This window comes from Schistocerca cancellata, chromosome 5 (assembly GCF_023864275.1).
Source record: "Schistocerca cancellata isolate TAMUIC-IGC-003103 chromosome 5, iqSchCanc2.1, whole genome shotgun sequence".
NCBI classification, from domain to species: domain Eukaryota; kingdom Metazoa; phylum Arthropoda; class Insecta; order Orthoptera; family Acrididae; genus Schistocerca; species Schistocerca cancellata.
In genome coordinates this window covers 579,501,332-579,524,588 of record NC_064630.1, presented here as the reverse complement: position 1 = coordinate 579,524,588, position 23,257 = coordinate 579,501,332, and the positions used below count along the sequence as shown (strand labels likewise).

The 23,257-nt window shown below is 45.5% G+C and overlaps 1 protein-coding gene across 1 annotated transcript in view; it reads right to left on the bottom strand.

Annotated features, from left to right (window-relative positions):
- Positions 1-23,257, bottom strand: part of LOC126188693 (FMRFamide receptor-like) — a 142,029-nt gene that overhangs the window by 44,203 nt on the left and 74,569 nt on the right. Inside the window, exon 3 of the mRNA XM_049930300.1 lies at positions 16,365-16,543. Within this exon, the coding sequence (XP_049786257.1) occupies positions 16,365-16,543 (179 nt within the window). The remainder of the gene's footprint in view (positions 1-16,364; positions 16,544-23,257) is intronic.

Genomic DNA, 23,257 nt, shown 5'->3' with positions numbered 1-23,257 from the left:
AATCAAATTCATCACTATTTTTTTCGTGTGAAAAACATGTGTACTTTTACTTCAGGTCGTATTTCCAAGCAGCCTTTGCAGTTCCTAAATGAGAACGCATACACAATTGAGTGCCGGAGAATGCGGCTTCTCTGATCGACTGTTTCACAACAATACGGGGGTCGTTTGTACGCCGGCTCACGGCGCTAGATGCGCTGAAACCTTTTACGCATGCGTGGAGCGAGCTTTGTCGGCCAATCACAGCGCTCGCTGGCACGTATGCGGCCCCAGGCATCACTAAATGTTAAACTTGCTTTGTCTGTGCACTACCTCTTTCATAAGTCGATTTTTGACCAGTTTATTACTTCTAACATGGATCGGTGGCTGAAGTAAGGATCATTGAAGAAGTGTGCAGTTTCTCCATCGCCTTCACAACAAGGGAAGTTTCCAGTGGAAAAGAATAAGGAGGAAGGACTACCAAAGGATGAACAATCACAAGAAGCTCCACAGCCGGATTTATTATGTGTAAACGCTGCAAGTACTCCATTGGTTGCAGTATCCTGTGGAAGTGGAATAAACAAGAAGCTTAAGTACAACGAAAGATATTTAGAAATGGGCTTTATGGAGACAAAGGAGGGTAAAGCTCAATGTGTAATTTGTGCGCGACTCCTTCCGAACAGTTCAATGGTTCCAGTTAAATTGCGCCGTCATTTTGAAGGTACTCACCCGGATTTCCAGGCTACAGACATCGATTTTTTCAAAAGGAAGAGTATTGAACTAGCTGCTTCTCAGCTCTCAGCATTGCATGAAAACTGATGCAAAAACAATTGATGAAAATTCATTAAAAGCTTCTTTCTTGGTTAGTTATCGAGTGGCAAAAACAGGCAAAGCTCATACCATTGCAGAAAATCTCATAAAGCCGTGTGTTAATGATATTGTTTCTTGCATGCTAGACGAAAAGGCAGTAAAGCTTGTATCTTCGCTGCCATTATCAAACAATACTGTCAAGAGACGCATTGTTGAAATGTCAAATGATGTGATAGACACTCTTGTTTCTCGCATCCAACACAATTCATTTTTTCTGTAGATTGATGAATCCACTGATGTTGCAGGATTAGCGATTTTATTGGCTTTTGTCCGTTATGAATATTCTGGATGTTTCGAGGAGGACCTCTTATTGTGCAGACCACTACCTGCCAACACAACAGGTGCTGAAATATTCCGTCTATTGGATGATTTTTTGAGGACTAACGAAGTTTCATGGTCTAATTGCATAGATGTGTGCACAGATGGTGCAAAAGCTATGACGGGTCCTACAGTCGGGGCAATAACGAAAATAAAATAAAACGCCAAGAATTGCAGCAGTAGTCGTTGTGCTCTCCACAGACACGCTTTAGCTACGAAACAAATTCCTGTTTCGTTCAACAAAGTTATCCATTCAAATCATTAACTACATAAAATCAAGGCCGTTGAAATCAAGACTTTTCACAATACTGTGTGAAGATAAGGGAAGCCTTCATCGTTCCCTGCTTCTCCACACAGAAGTGAGGTGGCTCTCACGTGGGAACATGGCACTTGCGTTAAGAAGCTTTCAGTTCCCAAGGGTTCGCTCTGAAATTGAAAGTTGCTGTGCTTTTGACTGACTAGGAGTCCGCCATGGTTTTCGACTGAAGAAGGGATCCGCCAGCTGAAAACGTTGGGAAGCCCTGCTCTAGAGGAAAGGAGGCGTTCTTTTCGTGAATCGCTACTGAGGAAATTTAGAGAACCAGCATTTGAGGCTGACTGCAGTACAATTTTACTGCCGCCAACTTACATTTCGTGGAAAGACCACAAAGATAAAAAGAGAGATTAGGGCTCTTACAGAGGCATATAGGCAGTCATTTTTCCCTCGTTCTGTTTGGGAGTGGAAAAGGGAGAGAAGATGCTAGTTGTGGTACGAGGTACCCTCCGCCAAGCACCGTATGGTGGATTGCGGAGTATGTATGTAGATGTAGATGTAGTAAAAGCTGACATTTCAAGTACTATGGCAGCCTCCTCCCCCCCCCCCCCCCCCTTCCACAGTAGGACTACGTCAGAAACGTGTCTGTAAGGGTATTTAGTCGTGCCGCCATTCTGTCTGCATCTTCAGCCGGAGATACGACAAGCTTTCGAGCTCCAGAGAAACCACTGGGCGATGAAGATATGCTGTTTACCAGTCTGCTGGTCAACTCAAAGAATTCTGGCACAAGGCGCGCCATACCTGTGGCTTGGCGGCTGCAAGACTTGGGGGTAACTTCACCGACACGGAGAGCTGGTGTCTGGTCAGTCTACACTCTCTGAAGCCCGCCGACCAATGGACTGCAAGCTGTCTACTATTCGGCTTGGGGAGGCACAGTCTCCTGGCCACCTAGACGTCATCAGCCACTGTCCTGGTCTACCACTGGGCTGTGACCGGGGCACTGGGACATCTCGGCACTCGGCACTGGGACATCTAGCGTCGGCTATCGCACCCAAGCGCACGACGTGGCAACAACGAGACTTGCGGGGGTGCTTAGCCGACACGCCTCCAGAGGGCCTGGGCGGGGTGTGCCCGTCTTCGCGTGCTAGCGACCCACACGACGCCGTGGCAGCTGCCTCCGCCACCCAAGACAACGGACGTCACCGGCGTGATCGGAGCGTCAGTGCATTCCGCAGCCGGCTGTCTCTGCACGCACACAGTGCGGCCCCGTGGCAGGACAGAGTGCTCTATAAGGCTGCTTCACTAAACACCTGTCAACACTGTCAACGCTTAACTGCACGCCTCGCCGTGAATCTGTCCTCTCCCTCACCATTACTCCCGCCCACACCTAGCGGAACGGAATAGGCCAGGCCGTTGCATATCTATCGTTACCTTGAATTTCGTCTTTTATTCAAGTGACCAGCATATTTTGATCATTTATTAATTTTGTTCATTCATGTGGTAGATAACAGAAGTTGTTTTGGAGTGTAGTACAGAGTGTCAACTTAAGTTCCCTGCTAGGGCTAACAATCAATCATTTGCCTTTAAATAATCTACACTACTGGCCATTAAAATTGCTACACAACGAAGATGACTTGCTACAGACGCGAAATTTAACCGACAGGAAGAAGATGCTGTGATATGCAAATGATTGATTAGCTTTTCAGAGCATTCACACAAGGCTGGCGCCGGTGGCGATACCTACAACGTGCTGACATGAGGAAAGTTTCCAACCGATTTCTCATACACAAACAGCAGTTGACCGGCGTTGCCTGGTGAAATGTTGTTGTGATGCTTCGTGTAAGGAGGAGAAATGCGTACCATCTCGTTTATCAAAAGGTCGGATTGTAGCCTATTGTGATTGCGGTTCATCGAATCGGGACATTGCTGCTCGCTTTGGTCGAGATCCAGTGACTGTTAGCAGAATATGGAATCGGTGGGTTCAGGAGGGTAACACCGAACGCCGTGCTGGATCCCAACGGCCTCGTATCACTAGCAGTCGAGATGACAGGCATCTTATCTGCATGGCTGTAACGGATCGTGCAGCCACGTCTCGATCCCTGAGTCAACAGATGGGGACGTTTGCGAGACAACAACCATCTGCACGAACAGTTCGACGACGTTTGCAGCAGCATGGACTATCAGCTCGGAGACCATGGCTGCGATTACCCTTGACGGTGCATCACAGACAGGAGCGCCTGCAATGGTGTACTCAACGGCGAACCTAGGTGCACGAATGGCAAAACGTCATTTTTTCGGATGAATCCAGGTTCTGTTTACAGCATCATGATGGTCGCATCCGCGTTTGGCGACATCGCGGTGAACGCACACTGGAAGTGTGTATTCGTCTTCGCCATACTGGTGTATCACCCGGCGTGATGGTATGGGGTGCAATTGGTTACACGTCTCGGTCACCTCTTGTTCGCATTGACGGCAATTTGAACACTGGTCGTCACATTTTAGATGTGTTACGACCCGTGGCTCTATCCTTCATTCGATCCCTGCGAAACCCTACATTTCAGCAGGATAATGCACGACCGCATGTTACAGGACCTGTACGGGCATTTCTGGATACAGAAAATGTTCGACTGTTGCCCTGGCCAGCACATTCTCCAGATCTCTAACCAATTGAAAACGTCTGGTCAATGGTGGCCGAGCAACTGGCTCGTCCCAAAACGCGTGGTTCTGTGTCATAGAATGTTCCGGGGTAGAAGTTTACAGGCAACTCCAATTATCTTCTCACCATGACACTTTGTAACGTTATTGAGGGGATTCTGACGGCACTACGGTATGTCACGGACAGCGTGGGTACTCGTGTATTACCTCTCTTGCGACAGTATCGTGGTGCCATTTTTCAACTGGACAATGGCCGTCCGCACATGGCACGTATCTCTACAAACTGTCTGCGTGATGTTGATGTACCCTCGTGGCCAACAAATTTCTCATATCTGTCCGCAACATTTGTTCGAGCACCGAGGGAATCGGCTCTGTCCCGTTGCTAGTATCCAGAATATCAAGGACCATGTACAACGGTTGTGGACCAGCTTGCCTCTGGCGTGGATTGATCAGTTTTATGACACGTTTACCTACCGAATAAGTGCAAGCTACCAGGCCAGAGAGGGAGCAACGTCGTACTGATAAATGGGCTCATACTGCCAACTTATTTATAAATTTGACTCGATTTTGTAATCACAGAAATAACATCCACGACTCAATCCATATCGCTTCCTCCACTTCTCCTGTATGACTAACGTTTTTGTCAGGCAGTATAATATTTCAAGAGGAAAAACTGTCTGAAACTACTGTGTCATGAGAGTGATTCTATATCACTGCACGTAATAACAGAACTTGTGTTCGGGTCATGAAAGTGAATCCTAGTTGACTTTAGTTGCTGGCTTGTGCTCCAATTCTTTTCATGTTACTGCTGTAGGGTGTTGAAAAAATCATGAAATACCCGTCAGTGTTCGTAGAGAAAGAGACTTCATGAAATTTCAAAATTACACGAATTAGGCTATGCCATTTTTTCAGAATTTTGATACAGTTACACATGATCAATCTATGTGTCAAACAGTTTGAAACTTGATAACCATATTCTAACATGAACATAATCTGTATTACGTAGAACATTACACTAAGATACCAAGAGAGGAGGAAGGCTTAATGTTCAAAAAAAAATGGTTCAAATGGCTCTGAGCACTATGGGACTCAACTGCTGTGGTCATAAATCCCCTAGAACTTAGAACTACTTAAACCTAACTAACCTAAGGACAGCACACAACACCCAGCCATCACGAGGCAGAGAAAATCCCTGACCCCGCCGGGAATCGAACCCGGGAACCCGGGCGTGGGAAGCGAGAACGCTACCGCAAGACCACGAGATGCGGGCCAAGGCTTAATGTTCTGCTGACGAGGTAGCATATGAGATGAAGTACTTAGATTAGATATCAGTGGGTCAGAAAACTGGTCCTGGTATTGCTTAAGGATTCATCAGCACATCCCCTGAACTTATTTAGGGAAAATCTAAGTTAGTGTGGTCGGATGGAATCTGCACTCCTCGCTCCCAAATGTGATCCCAGTGTTTTAGCCACTGCACTTCCTCACTCGGTCGTACCACAAGAGTCCAAAACATCACAGTCGATACAGAGATGGTCTGTTCAAAATGTTGTAGGGACCGCTGATCTCAGCAGTTTGGTCCCATAAGACCTAACCACAAATTTCCAAATTTTCAAAATGTTGCAATTAGTGTGATATAATACGCATCTTCGGTCTTGACGAACAGCACTGCATCGCTGAACATGCTGGATGAGACGAGAAAGTGCAAGGAATCTCTGGCACTGTTAACCATCTATCAGTGGCTCGCTGATGTCTGCACTTGTCATGCAGGCATGGGTGTCAGTGGATCTACGGATTCACGACCCATGAGTTCTGAAGAATAACAGCGATTCCAGCTTGATGCACTGTTCGAGACCAGAGCTTACAGAGCGTGTGCCACCAACAGGGGAAGGGAAGACAGCACCTCAGCGAGACCAGAAGCGCCAAGCAGCGGAGAGGACCATAGTTGTAAACGGTGGATGGCACTTCACGTACCAAGCAGCTTGAAAATCGATGTGAACACTTGCCAGACTGTAGGCAGCTACGTTTTCAGAGTTCGATGGCGGGTACTGCAGTGCTCCGGATGTACTACGATTGACGAATTGCTCTTCGTTGTTGCGTTGTTGTGGTGTTCAGTTCTGAGACTGGTTTGATGCAGCTCTCCATGCTACCCTATCCTGTGCAAGCTTCTTCATCTCCCGGTACTTACTGCAACCTACATCCTTCTGGATCTGCTTAGTGTATTCATCTCTTGGTCTCCCTCTACGATTTTTACCCTCCACGCTGCCCTCCAATACTAAATTGGTGATCCTTTGATGCCTCAGAATATGCCCCACCAACCGGTCCCTTCTTCTTGTCAAGTTGTGCCACAAACTCCTCTTCTCCCCAATTCTATTCAATACCTCGTCCTTAGTTATGTGATCTACCCATCTAATCTTCAGCATTCTTCTGTAGCACCACATTTCGAAAGCTTCTATTCTCTTCTTGTCCAAACTATTTGTCGTCCATGTTTCGCTTCCATACATGGCTACACTCCATACAAATACTTTCAGAAGCGACTTCCTGACACTTAAATCTATACTCGATGTTAACAAATTTCTCTTCTTCAGAAACGCTTTTCTTGCCATTGCCAGTCTACATTTTATAACCTCTCTACTTCGACCTTTGTCAGTTATTTTGCTCCCCAAATAGCAAAACTCCTTTACTACTTTAAGTGTCTCATTTCCTAATCTAATTCCCTCAGCATCACCCGACTTAATTCGACTACATCCCATTATCCTCGTTTTGCTTTTGTTGATGTTCATCTTATATCCTCCTTTCAAGACACTGTCCATTCCGTTCAACTGCTCTTCCAAGTCCTTTGCTGTCTCTGACAGAATTACAATGTCATCGGCGAACCTCAAAGTTTTTATTTCTTCTCCATAGATTTTAGTACCTACTCCGAATTTTTCTTCCGTTTCCTTTACTGCTTGCTCGATATACAGATTGAATAGCATCGGGAGAGGCTGCAACCCTGTCTCACTCCCTTCCCAACCACTGCTTCCCTTTCATGTCCCTCAACTCTTATAACTGCCATCTGGTTTCTGTACAAATTGTAAATAGCTTTTCGCTCCCTGTATTTTACCCCTGCCATCTTCAGTATTGGAAAGAGAGTATTCCAGTCAACTTTGTCAAACCTTTCTCTAAATCTCCAAATGCTAGAAACGTAGGTTTGCCTTTCCTTAATCTTTCTTCTAAGATAAGTCGTAGGGTCAGTATTGCCTCACGTGTTCCAACATTTCTACGGAATCCAAACTGATCTTCCCCGAGGTCGGCTTCTACCAGATTTTCCATTCGTCTGTAAAGAATTCGCGTTAGTATTTTGCAGCTGTGACTTATTAAACTGATAGTTCAGTAATTTTCACGTCTCTCAACATCTGCTTTCTTTGGGATTGGAATTATTATATTCTTCTTGAAGTCTGAGGGAATTTCGCCTGTCTCATACATCTTGCTCACCAGATGGTAGAGTTTTGTCAGGACTGGCTTTCCCAAGGCTGTCAGTAGTTCTAATGGAATGTTGTCTTGTTTCGACTTAGGTCTTTCAGTGCTCTGTCAAACTCTTCACGCAGTATCATATCTCCCATTTCATCTTCATCTACATTCTCTTCCATTTCCATAATATTGTCCTCAAGTACATCGCCCTTGTATAGACCCTCTATATACTCCTTCCACCTTTCTGCTTTTCCATCTTTGCTTAGAACTTGGTTTCAAGCTGAGCTCTTGATATTCATAAAAGTGGCTCTCTTATCTCCAAAGGTCTCTTTAATTTTCCTGTGGGCAGTATCTATCTTACCCCTAGTGAGATAAGCCTCTACATCCTTACATTTGTCCTATAGCCATCCCTGCTTAGCCATTTTGCACTTCCTGTCGATCTCATTTTTAAGACGTTTGTATTCCTTTTTGCCTGCTTGATTTACTGCATTTTTATATTTTCTCCTTTCATCAATTAAATTCAATATTTCTTCTGTTACCCAAGGATTTCTACTAGCCCTCGTCTTTTTACCTACTTGATCCACTGCTGCCTTCACTACTTCAACCCTCAGAGCTACCCATTCTTCTTCTACTGTATTTTTTCCCCCATTCCTGTCAATTGTTCCCTTATGCTCTCCCTGAAACTCTGTACAACCTCTGGTTTAGTCAGTTTATCCCGGTTGCATCTCCTTACATTCCCACCTTTTTGCAATTTCTTCAATTTTAATCTACAGTTCATAACCAATAGATTGTGGTCAGAGTCCACTTCTGCCCCTGGAAATGTCTTACAATTTAAAACCTGGTTCCTAAATCTCTGTCTTACCATTATACACTCCTGGAAATTGAAATAAGAACACCGTGAATTCATTGTCCCAGGAAGGGGAAACTTTATTGACACATTCCTGGGGTCAGATACATCACATGATCACACTGACAGAACCACAGGCACATAGACATAGGCAACAGAGCATGCACAATGTCGGCACTAGTACAGTGTATATCCACCTTTCGCAGCAATGCAGGCTGCTATTCTCCCATGGAGACGATCGTAGAGATGCTGGATGTAGTCCTGTGGAACGGCTTGCCATGCCATTTCCACCTGGCGCCTCAGTTGGACCAGCGTTCGTGCTGGACGTGCAGACCGCGTGAGACGACGCTTCATCCAGTCCCAAACATGCTCAATGGGGGACAGATCCGGAGATCTTGCTGGCCAGGGTAGTTGACTTACACCTTCTAGAGCACGTTGGGTGGCACGGGATACATGCGGACGTGCATTGTCCTGTTGGAACAGCAAGTTCCCTTGCCGGTCTAGGAATGGTAGAACGATGGGTTCGATGACGGTTTGGATGTACCGTGCACTATTCAGTGTCCCCTCGACGATCACCAGTGGTGTACGGCCAGTGTAGGAGATCGCTCCCCACACCATGATGCCGGGTGTTGGCCCTGTGTGCCTCGATCGTATGCAGTCCTGATTGTGGCGCTCACCTGCACGGCGCCAAACACGCATACGACCATCATTGGCACCAAGGCAGAAGCGACTCTCATCGCTGAAGACGACACGTCTCCATTCGTCCCTCCATTCACGCCTGTCGCGACACCACTGGAGGCGGGCTGCACGATGTTGGGGCGTGAGCGGAAGACGGCCTAACGGTGTGCGGGACCGTAGCCCAGCTTCATGGAGACGGTTGTGAATGGTCCTCGCCGATACCCCAGGAGCAACAGTGTCCCTAATTTGCTGGGAAGTGGCGGTGCGGTCCCCTACGGCACTGCGTAGGATCCTACGGTCTTGGCGTGCATCCGTGCGTCGCTTCGGTCCGGTCCCAGGTCGACGGGCACGTGCACCTTCCGCCGACCACTGGCGACAACATCGATGTACTGTGGAGACCACACGCCCCACGTGTTGAGCAATTCGGCGGTACGTCCACCCGGCCTCCCGCATGCCCACTATACGCCCTCGCTCAAAGTCCGTCAACTGCACATACGGTTCACGTCCACGCTGTCGCGGCATGCTACCAGTGTTAAAGATTGCGATGGAGCTCCGTATGCCACGGCAAACTGGCTGACACTGACGGCGGCGGTGCACAAATGCTGCGCAGCTAGCGCCATTCGACGGCCAACACCGCGGTTCCTGGTGTGTCCGCTGTGCCGTGCGTGTGATCATTGCTTGTACAGCCTTCTCGCAGTGTCCGGAGCAAGTATGGTGGGTCTGACACACCGGTGTCAATGTGTTCTTTTTTTCCATTTCCAGGAGTGTATAAACTATCTGATACCTTCTAGTATCTCCAGGATTCTTCCATGTATACAACCTTCTTTCGTGATTCTTGAACCAAGTGTTAGCTATGATTAAGTTATGGTCTGTGCAAAATTCTACCAGGCGGCTTCCTCTTTCATTTCTTACCCCCAACCCATATTCACCTACTATGTTTCCTTCTCTCCCTTTTCCTATTCTCGAATTCCAGTCACCCATGACTATTAAATTTTCGTCTCCCTTCACTACCTGAATTATTTCTTTTATCTCATCATCATGTGCAAATAACGCCATATCAGACTCATAAACTGAATAATTTTTTATATTTTGAAACTGTTATTGGTAGCATATTTTTGTATTTAGTACATTATTATTATTGTTTTAAATTACGCACTACCTTGGTTATCTCTTTACCCCCTACCCTAGAACTCATTTTTATTTTCTTCTTCCCGCAATATTTCCCCGTTTACTATATTACTTTCTTTTCGTTCCAATCGTACGAATACTTCAACTATGTAATGCAATACTCGGTTTTGAGGTTGTACAATCTACTAGTCATAAAAGAAGATAGAGGATGTGTTAACGTTCTACGGATTGTAATAATAATAATAATAATAACTGTGAGCAATAGACACAAAGATAGAAATAGAGTCCAATGTAGATTACAGACCCATATCGGAGAGCGCGAAAGGTAACAGATGTAATGAGAAAAATGACTTAAATCCTATGGACACATATGCAAGACGAATAACGACAGAATAGCAAAACAAATCTTTGATTACTAAACGATTACAAATCTATAAAAAAAATGGCTGAGAGAAGTAGTAAGACGTGTGTGGGAGTCGACATGGACACAATAAGAAAGAGAACATTTTTTAAGGAAGTAACAGGTAAGGGAGGCTGTCAGGAGAGGGAAAATTCAAGAACGGAAGAAAGTGGACACAAGAAGAGAAAGAGGAACATTCTAGAAGATGAAAGAAGTGTGGGTCCAAAGAAGCTGCATTTGCAAACAAAGAAGCAGAAACAAATTCAAGAACGGAAGAAAGTGGACACAAGAAGAGAAAGAGAAACATTCTAGAAGATGAAAGAAGTGTGGGTCCAAAGAAGCTGCATTTGCAAACAAAGAAGCAGAAACAATGTTACTTTTTCGTACCCTCAAAAAGGATTATTTGAAATAAGAGATAAAAATTGCGAAACACAGCTTATAGTAGCTTCTAATGTGCCGGTCGTGAGGAAACAAATGTATACAAAAAAAAAAAACAAACTGAAATGTCAAAGAAATTCTAACTTTAGCAATCAGTTCCGAGGAGCAATGTTCACATACCGCAAAACACGTAACTTTGACGATGAGGATTTGGTCTGCATTCCATTAGTGAACAAATTTAACAAAGTAAACAGTAATGTAACGCAAAACATTAATTACTTTCTTCCAATAAGGCTTTATGGTGTAAAATTGTTCGGTTTTTAATTTGTTTTTGCGTATTTCCACAGTACTGAATATGAGCTCCGAACACGAACGAACGGATCGAGACCTCTTAGCGCAAAGTGGCTAAGGAGTTGAGTTGTTGACATTCGGACAGGCAATCTGTCACCTACAAAAGCGGCGACCAAGTTCCAAGAGGCGCGAGAGGTCAGCGACCTTCAAGTGTTTAGCGGATAGACGCTGACAAAGAGACTGGTCCACCAGTCAACAAGATTATCACCTTCATCACAGCAAGGAAGAATAGAGCAACGGTACTGTTGCGATGTAAGACTGTTCACTTCAGAGACTGAGAGTTCTCATCTAGAAGGCACACGAGCTCTGCTGTACTGGGCTATCTATTATATATATGTTACGTATCCCACAGGGCTGGATTAGACCCATTCCTACATCACTTCTTCGCTATGAGATACAGGAGCCGCCGACCCACATACGGGTACTTTGCTCAGCACACGTTACGAGAGCCGAGATTAGAATAGTTACAGGAACACGCTCGAAACATAAAAAAAGATGGCATGAATTTGAGTCGCGGTACACGTTGTTAGGGAAGGTTAGCAGCCCTGCAGCCAGGCGAACGCGCGTCTACGAAGCTTTCACTAAGTTAAGCGATTAATATTGAAATAAGAACTAATTTAGTTAATATTACATATTACTCTAGTGCATTTGCCGGCCGCGGTGGCCGTGCGGTTCTGGCGCTGCAGTCCGGAACCGCGGGACGGCTACGGTCGCAGGTTCGAATCCTGCCTCGGGCATGGGTGTGTGTGATGTCCTTAGGTTAGTTAGGTTTAAGTAGTTCTAAGTTCTAGGGGACTGATGACCTAAGATGTTGAGTCCCATAGTGCTCAGAGCCATTTGAACATTTTCTAGTGCATTTACTTCTTATCTAATCCAGTGAAGGTTTCGCTTTTCTAAACGTAATTACATCGAAAAGGAAGTATTTCGTAAAGGCCGGCAGTCGCGAGTTTGTTTACATACTTAGGCGCAGATTTCGTACGAGCGTAGATATTTGTTTTTGACTAGACTTAGCGCGCTTCAAAGTTAAATTAATTCATGTCTCTCATCCGGAATTTGTGTAGCTAATTAAAAGTTTCTGAAGCAAGTTTATAAGTTTGTTTATATTAGTGTTTAGTTACGTATTAGTACAGGTTACGAAACTATTGTGTTGTTGAAGTTATTTTCTGCTTTTGTGTTACATTTTACTATCAAACCATTTGTGACAAGTGTGGTGGTTGCCGTCGAAGTTTGAAATTTCATTACCATCTTCTTTAAGCCATTTAATGACGTCGGACCTCTGTTCAGACATTCCCGTCGGCGATATTGTCTCAACGCAGCACTGTAATTTTGGCAGTCACATAAAACAGGTTCCCTAACAGCGCACAGTGACTACTCGATAGTCACACTGTTCACTCGCGTTGTGGTTTGTCAAATGGCAGCGAGGAGGCGGCTATGGGCGAGAGGTTCTAGGCGCTTCAGTCCGGAACCGCGCTGCTGATACGGTCGCAGGTTCGAACCCTGCCTCGGGCTTGGATGTGTGGGATGTTCTTAGGTTAGTTAGGTTTAAATAGTTCTAAGTATAGGGGACTTATGACCTCAGATGTTAAATCCCGTAGTGATTAGAGCCATTTGAACCATTTGAAATGACAGCGTGGATGTCATACCGTCATACAAATACTGTACAGCCCCAGATTTGCACCTGGTGGCGACAACTGGATCTAATTCATTTTCAAGTGTAAATCGGTTCCGTATTGACGCTTTAGCACATGTGCCATGTTTCGCTGCGCTATGATAATTACAGTCCACACGGGACCTCCGTTAGTACCTGCACTTTAATTATAACCGACTGGTATATTATTTTTCTCGTTCAGTCTCCTGGAAGCGGTTTAAACTTGCAACAAGACAGTGGAGCGTTCGATTTTTCTCTGGATGGGAATGATTTGACGAATATTCCACGGAGACGAATATGTTTGCGTGTCCTCAGAAGTCACAGACGTCAGTCTTACGAGCGCATCTAGGAAGACGCGCGTGCCTTGGACCCAGCTCTGACCAGTCTGTGCGAGTTGAGGACTGTCGTTTAACGGCCAAGGATCAGGATGGATTACAACTGCTTGCGGTGTGTCGTATCACCATCAGAGCATCATGTTACTAAGCGAGTGAGTGGTTCGAAATATGTGTACAACAGATAAAAGATTACTCGGCTGCACCATACATCAATTTAATATCGTCTAACACCGCCTCTGACATCGACAATGGCCTCAGCTCGACGAGTAAAGAATCCATCTTTCTTGAGATTTACCCCGCCACACATTGTTAGATGACTTGCGGATTATGATGTAGATGTAGCAAGTTAAGTAAATGTGAAAAGTTACGATTAAAAGAAAGGTTGCCGTTCTATGGACTTTTTCAGTGTCCTCCGTCAGCCCTATCTGGTAACGATCCCAACCCACACAGCAACACTCTACTACAGGACGGACACGCTTAGTGTAAGCAGTCTCTTTGGCAGACCTGTTGCATCTTCTGAGTGTACTTTTTTTGTAAAGACACAAAATCGCGACTCATGGCACCACAGCAAACGCCTCCAATGAGCTTTGATTTTATCCATACTGGATGAGAGGTAGTGGTTGTGAATGTCAATGTTAAAAAATATATAGGGCTCAACCACTTGTTTATAATGTAAAACACTAAGATTGACGCGTTTCGGAAGTCAAGCTTCCATCATCAGAATAATAAAAAGTAAAAGAACCTGTTAAAACTCCCTAAAATGGAACATGCACCAGGCACAATAAAATTGATAATAAAATTAAAACATCGTGGCTACTTCCATTGTTGCAGCCGTGCCTTCCAAGGTGCATCTCCACATAGTCGTCAAAATATTAAAAAACTGTAAAATGGTGTCGCCTGTGGTGTTCAACATCTAACCACATGGCTCTCTCCTCTATCGTCGTAAACCGCCCGTGTGTCTTCGTTGATACCACACACCACGTAGCCAAACACGACACTGAAACGCGAGTGAGCTCACGCGCAAGTAAACAAGGAAGTCACAGAGATGTCTATACAAAGAGATAACGTATACACGTTCCAAGGACCTCATGAAATGATGGTATCCTGCCAAATAGCAAGGCAAGACAAAGCAAGCTATGTAGGCCAAACTGGTAGGTCCTTTAAAGTACTTTACAAAGAACATAGCGATGCTTTCCGGCTTAATAACTTCGAAAGGTCAGCTGTAGCCACGCATATTTGGGAAACGGGACACCCCATGTTGGGAATAGATCAGGATCTCGTTATTTTACATAGACAGGACAAAGGCAAAAAGCTGTATCTACTAGAACAGCTGGAAATTACGATACATAGCGTGGATAATCAGAACACACTGAATGAATAGCTAACTGGTGATACAAATAACTTTTTCAAACATTTCACTGGTTTCTTTTAGCAACTACATTTTTAGCAATTGGCAGGATACCATCATTTCATGAGGTCCTTGGAACATGTATACGTTATCTGTTTGTATAGACATGTCTGTGACTTCCTTGTGTACTTACGCGTGAGCTCACTCGCGTTTCAGTGTCGTGTTTGGCTACGTGGTGTGTGGTATCAACAAAGACGCACGGGCGGTTTACGACGATAGGGGAGAGAGCCATGTGGTTAGATGTTGAACACCACAGGCGACACCATTTTAGAGTTTCTTATATTTTGACGACTATGTGGAGATGCACCTTGGAAGACACGACTGCAACAAGGGAAGTAGCCAGGATGTTTTAATTTTATTATCAATTTTATTGTGCCTGGTGCATGTTCCACTGTATCGAGTTTTAACAGGTTCTTTTACTTTTTATTATTCTGATGATGGAAGCTTGACTTCCGAAACGCGACAATCTTAGTGTTTTACGCTATAAAGAAGTGGTTGAGCCGATATATTTTTTAACATTGCCTCCAATGAGGTAACGCCGAGTTTTGCGTTGTACTAGGGTCGTGCCACGAGAAGACAGAGGTCGCAGAAGAGAGGGGAACGAGAGAAGAGGAAAGTGCCCCGTGCACATGCTCATCTTCTTCTTCTTCATGTGCCGTCTCCTCTAAGAAGGTTGGCTGTCATCATGGCAATTTCTGGTCTTGATTTGACTGATCTAAGGAGTTCTGACGTTGAGCAGTTGTACCAATTTTTTAAATTGTCAATCCAGGATGTCCGTCTTCTACCCCTCGTTCTCTTCCCACAAATTTTCCCTTCTAGTATTATTTGCAATATTTTGTAATTTACTCCCCTAATAACATGGCCTAAATATTGTAGCTTCCTTACTTTAATAGTTTTAATTAATTCTTTTTCCTTTCCCATTCTTCTTAGGACATCTTGATTAGTAATCCTCGACACCCAACTAATTCTAAGTATTCTTCTATATGCCCACATTTCAAAAGCTTCTAAACTGTTCATGTCCTTCTTTTTCAATGTCCACGCTTCCATTCCGTATAGTAATTTTGAGAATACATAGCATCTTAGCAACCTCATTTTTGTGTTTAAACAAATGTCTCTCGAACAGAATGCATTTTTCATCTTATTAAAGATACTTCTGGCCTGTCCTATTCTCGATTTAATTTCTTCTGAGCTTTCAATCTCCTCATTTACGATTGTTCCGAGATATTTAAATTTACGTACTTGATCGACTCTTTCCCTATTGATTGTAAGATTTTCTTGTTGGTGTGTTTTAGATATCACCATGAACTTAGTCTTGCTTACGTTAAGAGTCAAGCCAAATTCTTCACTTTTTTCTGCGACTTTGTCAAGAAGTAATTGTAGATCTTTGAGGTTTCCAGCTAGTAGTGCAGTGTCATCAGCAAACCTAACATTGTTAATGTTTAGCCCATTCACTTTAATGCCAGCTATTTCATCTGATAGAGCTGCCTGGAATATGTCTTCTGAATACATATTAAACTACTCATCACGAGTAGTGAAATGTTTCCCGCAAAGACATTACACCTCTCATTGTTAGCGTGGTGAGTGGGTCACTGTTGGTAGTTGAGGCCGTAGCGTCAGCGCCAGCGTTGACTCTTCCAAGCAGCCGCGCGGACGCTGTAGCTGCGTGCAGTACCTGCGTGATGCGCCACTCGTAAGGCGTGGTGGCGGTGGCCAGCAGGCAGGCGATGACGACGAGCAGCGTGACCCTGCGGGCGCGCGCCTCCGTGCACAGCACCTTGCCGCGCAGCGGGTGGCACACCGCGATGTAGCGCTCCACCGTGAACGACACCGTCAGCCAGATGGACGAGCTGCCTGCAACACGCACCCAGCACCACACCGTCACTCACACCTATCTTTCACCTCCTACATGCATCAGTGCCGGCCGGTGTGGCCGTCCGGTTCTAGGCGCTTCAGTCTGGAACCACGTGACCGCTACGGTCGCAGATTCGAATCCTGCCTAGGGCATGGATGTGTGAGATGTCCTTAGGTTAGTTAGGTTTAAGTAGTTCTAAGTTCTAAGGGACTGATGACCTCAGATGTTGAGTCCCATAGTGCTCAGAGCCATTTAAACCATTTTGAACATGCATCAGCTGCCTGTCAACCACAGTCATGAACTATCTCACCTCCTACATGCATCAGCTGTCCACCAATCACAGTCATATACTATCAGACGGAAAATATACGGACACCTACCAGTGGACATTAATGTGGAGCGTGCTCACCCTTCGCCTTTATGACGGCTTCAATTCTGCTGGGGACACTTCCAATAAGGTGTCTGAATGTCTCTTGAGGAACGGAAGGTTCCAAATGATTGGAAAAGAGCACAGGTAGTCCCAGTTTTCAAGAAGGGTTGTCGAGCAGATGCGCAAAACTATAGCCCTATATCTCTGACGTCGATCTGTTGTAGAATTTTAGAACATGTTTTTTGCTCGCGTATCATGTCATTCCTGGAAACCCAGAATCTACTCTGTAGCAATCAACACGGATTCCGGAAACAACGATCGTGTGAGACCCAACTCGCTTTATTTGTTCATGAAACCCAGAAAATAGCAGATACAGGCTCCCAGGTAGATGCCATTTTCCTTGACTTCCGGAAGACTTACGATACAGTTCCGCACTGTCGCCTGATAAACAAAGTAAGAGCCTACGGAACATCAGACCAGCTGTGTGGCTGAAGAGCTTTTAGCAAACAGAACACAGCATGTTGTTCTCAATGCAGAGACGTCTAGAGACATTAAAGTAACCTCTGGCGTACCACAGGGGAGTGTTACGGGACCATTGCTTTTCACAATATATATAAATGACCTAGTAGATAGTGTCGGAAGTTCCATGCGGCTTTTCGCGGATGATGCTGTAGTATACACAGAAGTTGTAGAACTAGAAAATTGCAGCGAAATGCAGGAAGATCTGCAGCGGATAGGCACTTGGTGTAGGTAGTGGCAACTGACCCGTAACATAGACAAATGTTATGTATTGCGAATACCTAGAAAGAAGGATCCTTTATTGTATGATTATATGATACCGGAACAAATACTGGTAGCAGTTACTTCTGTAAAATATCTGAGAGTATGCGTACGGAACGATTTGAAGTGGAATGATCATATACACTCCTGGAAATTGAAATAAGAACACCGTGAATTCATTGTCCCAGGAAGGGGAAACTTTATTGACACGTTCCTGGGGTCAGATACATCACATGATCACACTGACAGAACCACAGGCACATAGACACAGGCAACAGAGCATGCACAATGTCGGCACTAGTACAGTGTATATCCACCTTTCGCAGCAACGCAGGCTGCTATTCTCCCATGGAGACGATCGTAGAGATGCTGGATGTAGTCCTGTGGAACGGCTTGCCATGTCATTTCCACCTGGCGCCTCAGTTGGACCAGCGTTCGTGCTGGACGTGCAGACCGCGTGAGACGACGCTTCATCCAGTCCCAAACATGCTCAATGGGGGACAGATCCGGAGATCTTGCTGGCCAGGGTAGTTGACTTACACCTTCTAGAGCACGTTGGGTGGCACGGGATACATGCGGACGTGCATTGTCCTGTTGGAACAGCAAGTTCCCTTGCCGGTCTAGGAATGGTAGAACGATGGGTTCGATGACGGTTTGGATGTACCGTGCACTATTCAGTGTCCCCTCGACGATCACCAGTGGTGTACGGCCAGTGTAGGAGATCGCTCCCCACACCATGATGCCGGGTGTTGGCCCTGTGTGCCTCGGTCGTATGCAGTCCTGATTGTGGCGCTCACCTGCACGGCGTCAAACACGCATACGACCATCATTGGCACCAAGGCAGAAGCGACTCTCATCGCTGAAGACGACACGTCTCCATTCGTCCCTCCATTCACGCCTGTCGCGACACCACTGGAGGCGGGCTGCACGATGTTGGGGCGTGAGCGGAAGACGGCCTAACGGTGTGCGGGACCGTAGCCCAGCTTCATGGAGACGGTTGCGAATGGTCCTCGCCGATACCCCAGGAGCAACAGTGTCCCTAATTTGCTGGGAAGTGGCGGTGCGGTCCCCTACGGCACTGCGTAGGATCCTACGGTCTTGTGCATCCGTGCGTCGCTGCGGTCCGGTCCCAGGTCGACGGGCACGTGCACCTTCCGCCGACCACTGGCGACAACATCGATGTACTGTGGAGACCTCACTCCCCACGTGTTGAGCAATTCGGCGGTACGTCCACCCGGCCTCCCGCATGCCCACTATACGCCCTCGCTCAAAGTCCGTCAACTGCACATACGGTTCACGTCCACGCTGTCGCGGCATGCTACCAGTGTTAAAGACTGCGATGGAGCTGCGTATGCCACGGCAAACTGGCTGACACTGACGGCGGCGGTGCACAAATGCTGCGCAGCTAGCGCCATTCGACGGCCAACACGGCGGTTCCTGGTGTGTCCGCTGTGCCGTGCGTGTGATCATTGCTTGTACAGCCCTCTCGCAGTGTCCGGAGCAAGTATGGTGGGTCTGACACACCGGTGTCAATGTGTTCTTTTTTCCATTTCCAGGAGTGTAAAATTAATTGTTGGTAAGGCGGATGCCAGGTTGAGATTCATTGGGAAAGTGCTTAGAAAATGTAGCCCATCAACAAAGGAGGTGGCTTAAAAAACACTCGTTCGACCTATACTTGAGTATTGCTCATCAGTATGGGATCCGTACCACGTCGGGTTGACAGAGGAGATAGAGAAGATCCAAAGAAGAGCGGCGCGTTTCGTCACAGGGTTATTTGGTAAGCGTGATAGCGTTACGGAGATGTTTAGCAAACTCAAGTGGCAGACTCTTCAAGAGAGGTGCTCTGCATCGCGGTGTAGCTTGCTGTCCAGGTTTCGAGAAGGTTCGTTTCTGGATGAGGAATCGAATATATTGCTTCCCCCTACTTATACCTCCCGAGGAGATCACGAATGTAAAATTAGAGAGATTCGAGCGCGCACGGAGGCTTTCCGGCAATCATTCTTCCCCCGAACCATACGCGAGTGGAACAGGAAAGGGAGATAATGGCAGTGGCACGTAAAGTGCCTTCCGCCACACACCGTTGGGTGGCTTGCGGAGTATAAATGTAGATGTAGATGTAGATACCAGTCGATTCTTGCTCAAGAGCCTAAACCAGAGTAGGAAGTGATGTTAGATACTGGGTCTGGAGCGATATCGACGTTCTAACCGATTCCAAAGGTTGTCTGTTGGATTCAGCTAGGGACTTTGGGCAAGCTATTCAATTACAGGAATGAATATTGTCCACAAACAGTTCCCTCACGGATGCTGCTTTATGATAGAATATATTGTCATGCTGACAGAAACAACCATCATTTTCGAACTGGTCCTCTAATGTATGCAGCACACAATGCTGTAAACTGCGTTCATACCCTCCTGTAGTTAGCGTTTCCTTCAGCGCAATACAGTACAGTAACACCAATCCATCCATACTTCCTTACTGTCACTATACACGGTGAGTCGCTCTTTACGCCATATCGAGCGTTACTTAACATTGACTACAGAACTGTGTGGCTTTTGAGGAGCTGCTCGGCCATTTTACCACATTCTTTTCAACTCGGTATGCACAGGCATGGTCCTAACTGGACTGCTGGTAGCATTTCAGAATTTTTGATTCCTTTCGGTGATTTCATGCAATTTTTTACTGCCCCCGTCTGCAATGCTCGATGGTCCGTGCCCGTCATAACATGAGGAGTGCTTTGTCTTGGTTTACATGTGGTTCTTCCTTCCTCCTTTTCACGTTGCAATTACATCACCAAAAGATGACTTGGACAGTTTCAGAACAGTTGATATGCCCCTGATGGATTTGTTAATGAGGTGCTATCAATGACTACTCCACGTTAGAAGTCACTGAACTCTCCTGACAGATCAATCCTGCTGTTACTGCTTCTCTACTGACAGCCAGCCGTGGTGGCCGAGCGGTTCTAGGCGCTTCAGTCTGGAACCGCGCGATCGCAAAGGTCGCAGGTTCGAATCCTGCCTTGGGCATGGATGTGTCTGTTGTCCTTAGGTTAGTTAGGTTTAAGTAGTTCTAAGTTCTAGGGGACTGATGACTTCAGATGTTAAGTCCCATAGTGCTCAGAGCCATTTGCTCTACTGACAATAATATGCTCCCTGCCTCCTTTTATACTGACAGGTCCTCTTCCCTTGACATCTATTTGTCAATTTCGAGTTACATCGGGGTTTCGGGACACTTTTGAACACATTATGTATTTAGAATCTACAGACCGTTAGTCTGAGCCTGTGATGTTGGTAACTAATCCATAAAAATTGCTCTTTAAAGCAATTTTTGAATTAAAAGCCCGCAACACAGCATTTAAAGTTTGTTATTCGTCTAGCGACGTGACCCAGCTTCGCATGTTTCTACGGCCGGACGAAATATTTATAATATGTAGTGATATAAACAAGCCTTCCTCGTGACTCACTCTGTAAGTGAAAGTCATCAAAATCCCTACAGTAGTTCCTCATATTATCCATAACATACAGACAGAAAAAAGCATCTTTGAACTTTAACTTATAAAAGGTATAGATACACGAAATTTTTTTCATATAATTTTTACCTTATTGATGGATGAGATTAAAAAGCTGAAAAGAATTGAAGGCACTGAGGTATTCAATAAAAGTAACTAAAACCACTACGAATAACTTCGTGGAAAAAGAGCAAATAATTGAGATTCACGTCCGTTCAAAAATCAGTATTTCAATTTTAAAAATAAAATATTGTAACTGTTTGCAAATATACGAGTACACCTCGTATGTGATCAAAAGTATCCGGACACCCCCAAAAACATACATTTTTCATATTAGGTGTATTGTACTGCCACCTACTGCCAGGTGCTCCATATCAGCGACCCCTGTAGTCATTAGACATCTTGAGAGAGCAGAATGGGGCGCTCTGCGGAACTCACGGACTTCGAACGTGGTCAAGTGACTGAGTGTCACTTATGTCATACGCCTGTACACGACATTTCCACACTCCTAAACATCCCTAGGTCCGCTGTTTCCGATGTCATACTGAAGTGGAAACGTGAAGGGACACATACAGCACAAAAGCGTACAGGCCGATCTCGTGTGTTGACTGACAGAGACCGCCGACAGTTGAAGAGGGTCGTAATGTGTAGTTGGCAGACATCTATCCAGACCATCACACAGGAATTCCAAACTGCATCAGTATCCACTGCAAGTGCTATGACAGGCGGAAGGTGAGAAAACTTGGATTTCATGGTCGAGTGGCTGCTCATAAGCCACACATCACGTCGGTAAATGCCAAACGACGCCTCGCTTGGTGTAAGGTGCGTAAACATTGGACGATTGGACAGCGGAAAAACGTTGTGTGGAGTGACGTATCACGGTACACAACTTGGCGATCCCATGGCAGGGTGTGGGTGTGGTGAATGCCCGGTGAAAGTCATCTGCCAGCGAGGGAGGGGGCTTGCACCCGTTGTTTTGCGTGGCACTATCACAGGACAGGCCAACATTGATGTTTTAAGCACCTTTTTGCTTTCCACTGTCGAAGAGCAATTCGGGGATGGTGACTGCATCTTTCAACAGGATCGAGCACCTGTTCATAATGCTCGATCTGTGGTGGAGTGGTTACACGACAATAACATCCATGTAATGGCCTGCACAAAGTCATGACCTGAATCATACAGAACATCTTTGGGCGTTTTGGAACCCCGATTTCGTGCCAGGCCTCACCGACCGACATCGAAATCTCTCCTCAGTGCAGTACTCCGTGAAGCATGGGCTGCCATTCCCCAATAAATCTTCCAGCATCTGATTGAACGTATACCTGCGAGAGTTGAAGCTGTCATCAAGGTTAAGGGTGGACCAACACCATATTGAATTCCAGCATTACTGCTGGAGAGCGCCACTTACTTTTAAGTCATTTTCAGCCAGGTGTCTATGTACTATTGATCACACAGCTTATTTGTTAGCCAAATACCAGATAACAAAAAAGCAAATTTTAATTACATTTAATTCATATACAATACTTTCCCACAACATCTCGTTGACAAATAAAGTTGTCTGAAAATGGTTTTCGTCTGTTTCAAGGGCTCAGACGTCCACGTCTGGAGAGAGGAAGTGAAAAGAAGTATCAGTCCTGGCTTCGATGAAAAGAAATGGATAAAATCGCCTCTCTGCAAAATCGAACACACTTAAAACTACCACACTTCTTACAAGTGCTAGCGATTTTGCTAAATGAAGTGCCACGTGTTCTACTGTAAATTCGACCCGAGGGAATATAGCGTCTGAGACGTAAACTCAATTCGTATCAGCTGTCGTCTAAAACTGAACCGAATAAACCCGTAAAAAAAATTACGTAAGCGCCCTTGACAATTATAAGAGTACCTGCTCTACAGTATTAAAACGAATACTTGTTTTTTTTAACCTTTCTGTGGTGCGAGCGCCTAGGCTGCAGGCCAGATATCCCAGAACTCCGCTACGAGCACACGTCTCGCCAGGCCTAAAGTCCCATAACAACAGGCCGCCTCTGAAGCTGTAAGTTTTTTTTTTTTTGGGTCAT